Source organism: Acanthisitta chloris, unplaced genomic scaffold, assembly GCF_000695815.1.
Source record: "Acanthisitta chloris isolate BGI_N310 unplaced genomic scaffold, ASM69581v1 scaffold1526, whole genome shotgun sequence".
NCBI classification, from domain to species: Eukaryota; Metazoa; Chordata; class Aves; order Passeriformes; family Acanthisittidae; genus Acanthisitta; species Acanthisitta chloris.
This window is the reverse complement of record NW_008676338.1, coordinates 46,735-47,545: the sequence shown is the minus strand read 5'-3', so window position 1 is coordinate 47,545 and position 811 is coordinate 46,735. Positions and strand designations below refer to the sequence as shown.

Below are 811 nucleotides of genomic sequence, written 5' to 3'. Positions count from 1 at the left end.
GCTCTTAGCAACTTTGTGGCCTCCTCTGGACTTGCCCCAACATTTCCATGTCTTTCTGATGTTGAGGACATCTTCTTATAAGAAAATGTTATTAGATGCTGAGATTTGGAGGGAGTGGCAGTTTGTGCTTAAAATGAGGTCTGACCTCTTGAGGGACTTCTCCTGCAAGACTCTAGCATAAATTGTTCATGATGTGCAGTGTGTAGCATTCCTTGGTGTCCTGGGCTAAAGGGAGTGCTCTGAGCCCTGAGAAGTGGTGAGCTCTGTCTAGTCTCTGAAGATTATTTGGACCAACTATTTCAGTGCAGTTCAGACTTGTAAGAGGAATAGGCATCACTGAAGAGTATGCAGAGGGCAATGTGCTGCTGTTAATTTTAGAGACAATAAAGGTAATAAAGGCTTTAACAAGAAATATCCTTCCTATTTGAGTAATTTTTCAAATCCAGTGATCCCCCTAGAAATGTGGCCTTTATGAACACAAGCATTTTATGCTGTATTTTCATGACTAGATGTCTTTTTCCTTCACAGATTTGCCTTATGAGCAAGCCAGGAGATCAGCATGGACGAGTCACACCCACCCCAGTCCTCAGTCAAAAGGTAAAAGCATCTGCACATCTGGTGCAACTTGGATTAGACTCCAAAGTGAACTAATAGGAGCATTGAGCTCTGGAAGATTTCTACCTGTACATTGGCTGGAAATCCTGTTAGCTGTGCATAGGCAACACTGGGTGGTGTCACTGGACTATCACATCTTTCCTTGAACTTAGGCTTCATCAACTCCATCACCATAGTCTTGTAAAGCTAAATCCTT

At 42.7% G+C, this 811-nt stretch overlaps 1 protein-coding gene across 3 annotated transcripts in view; it reads left to right on the top strand.

Annotated features, from left to right (window-relative positions):
* ERG (v-ets avian erythroblastosis virus E26 oncogene homolog) overlaps window positions 1-811 on the top strand; it is a 16,931-nt gene that overhangs the window by 10,304 nt on the left and 5,816 nt on the right. For all 3 annotated transcript variants that reach the window (XM_009076085.1, XM_009076084.1, XM_009076086.1), the window contains one exon: window positions 529-597. In XM_009076085.1, the coding sequence (XP_009074333.1) occupies window positions 529-597 (69 nt within the window). The remainder of the gene's footprint in view (window positions 1-528; window positions 598-811) is intronic.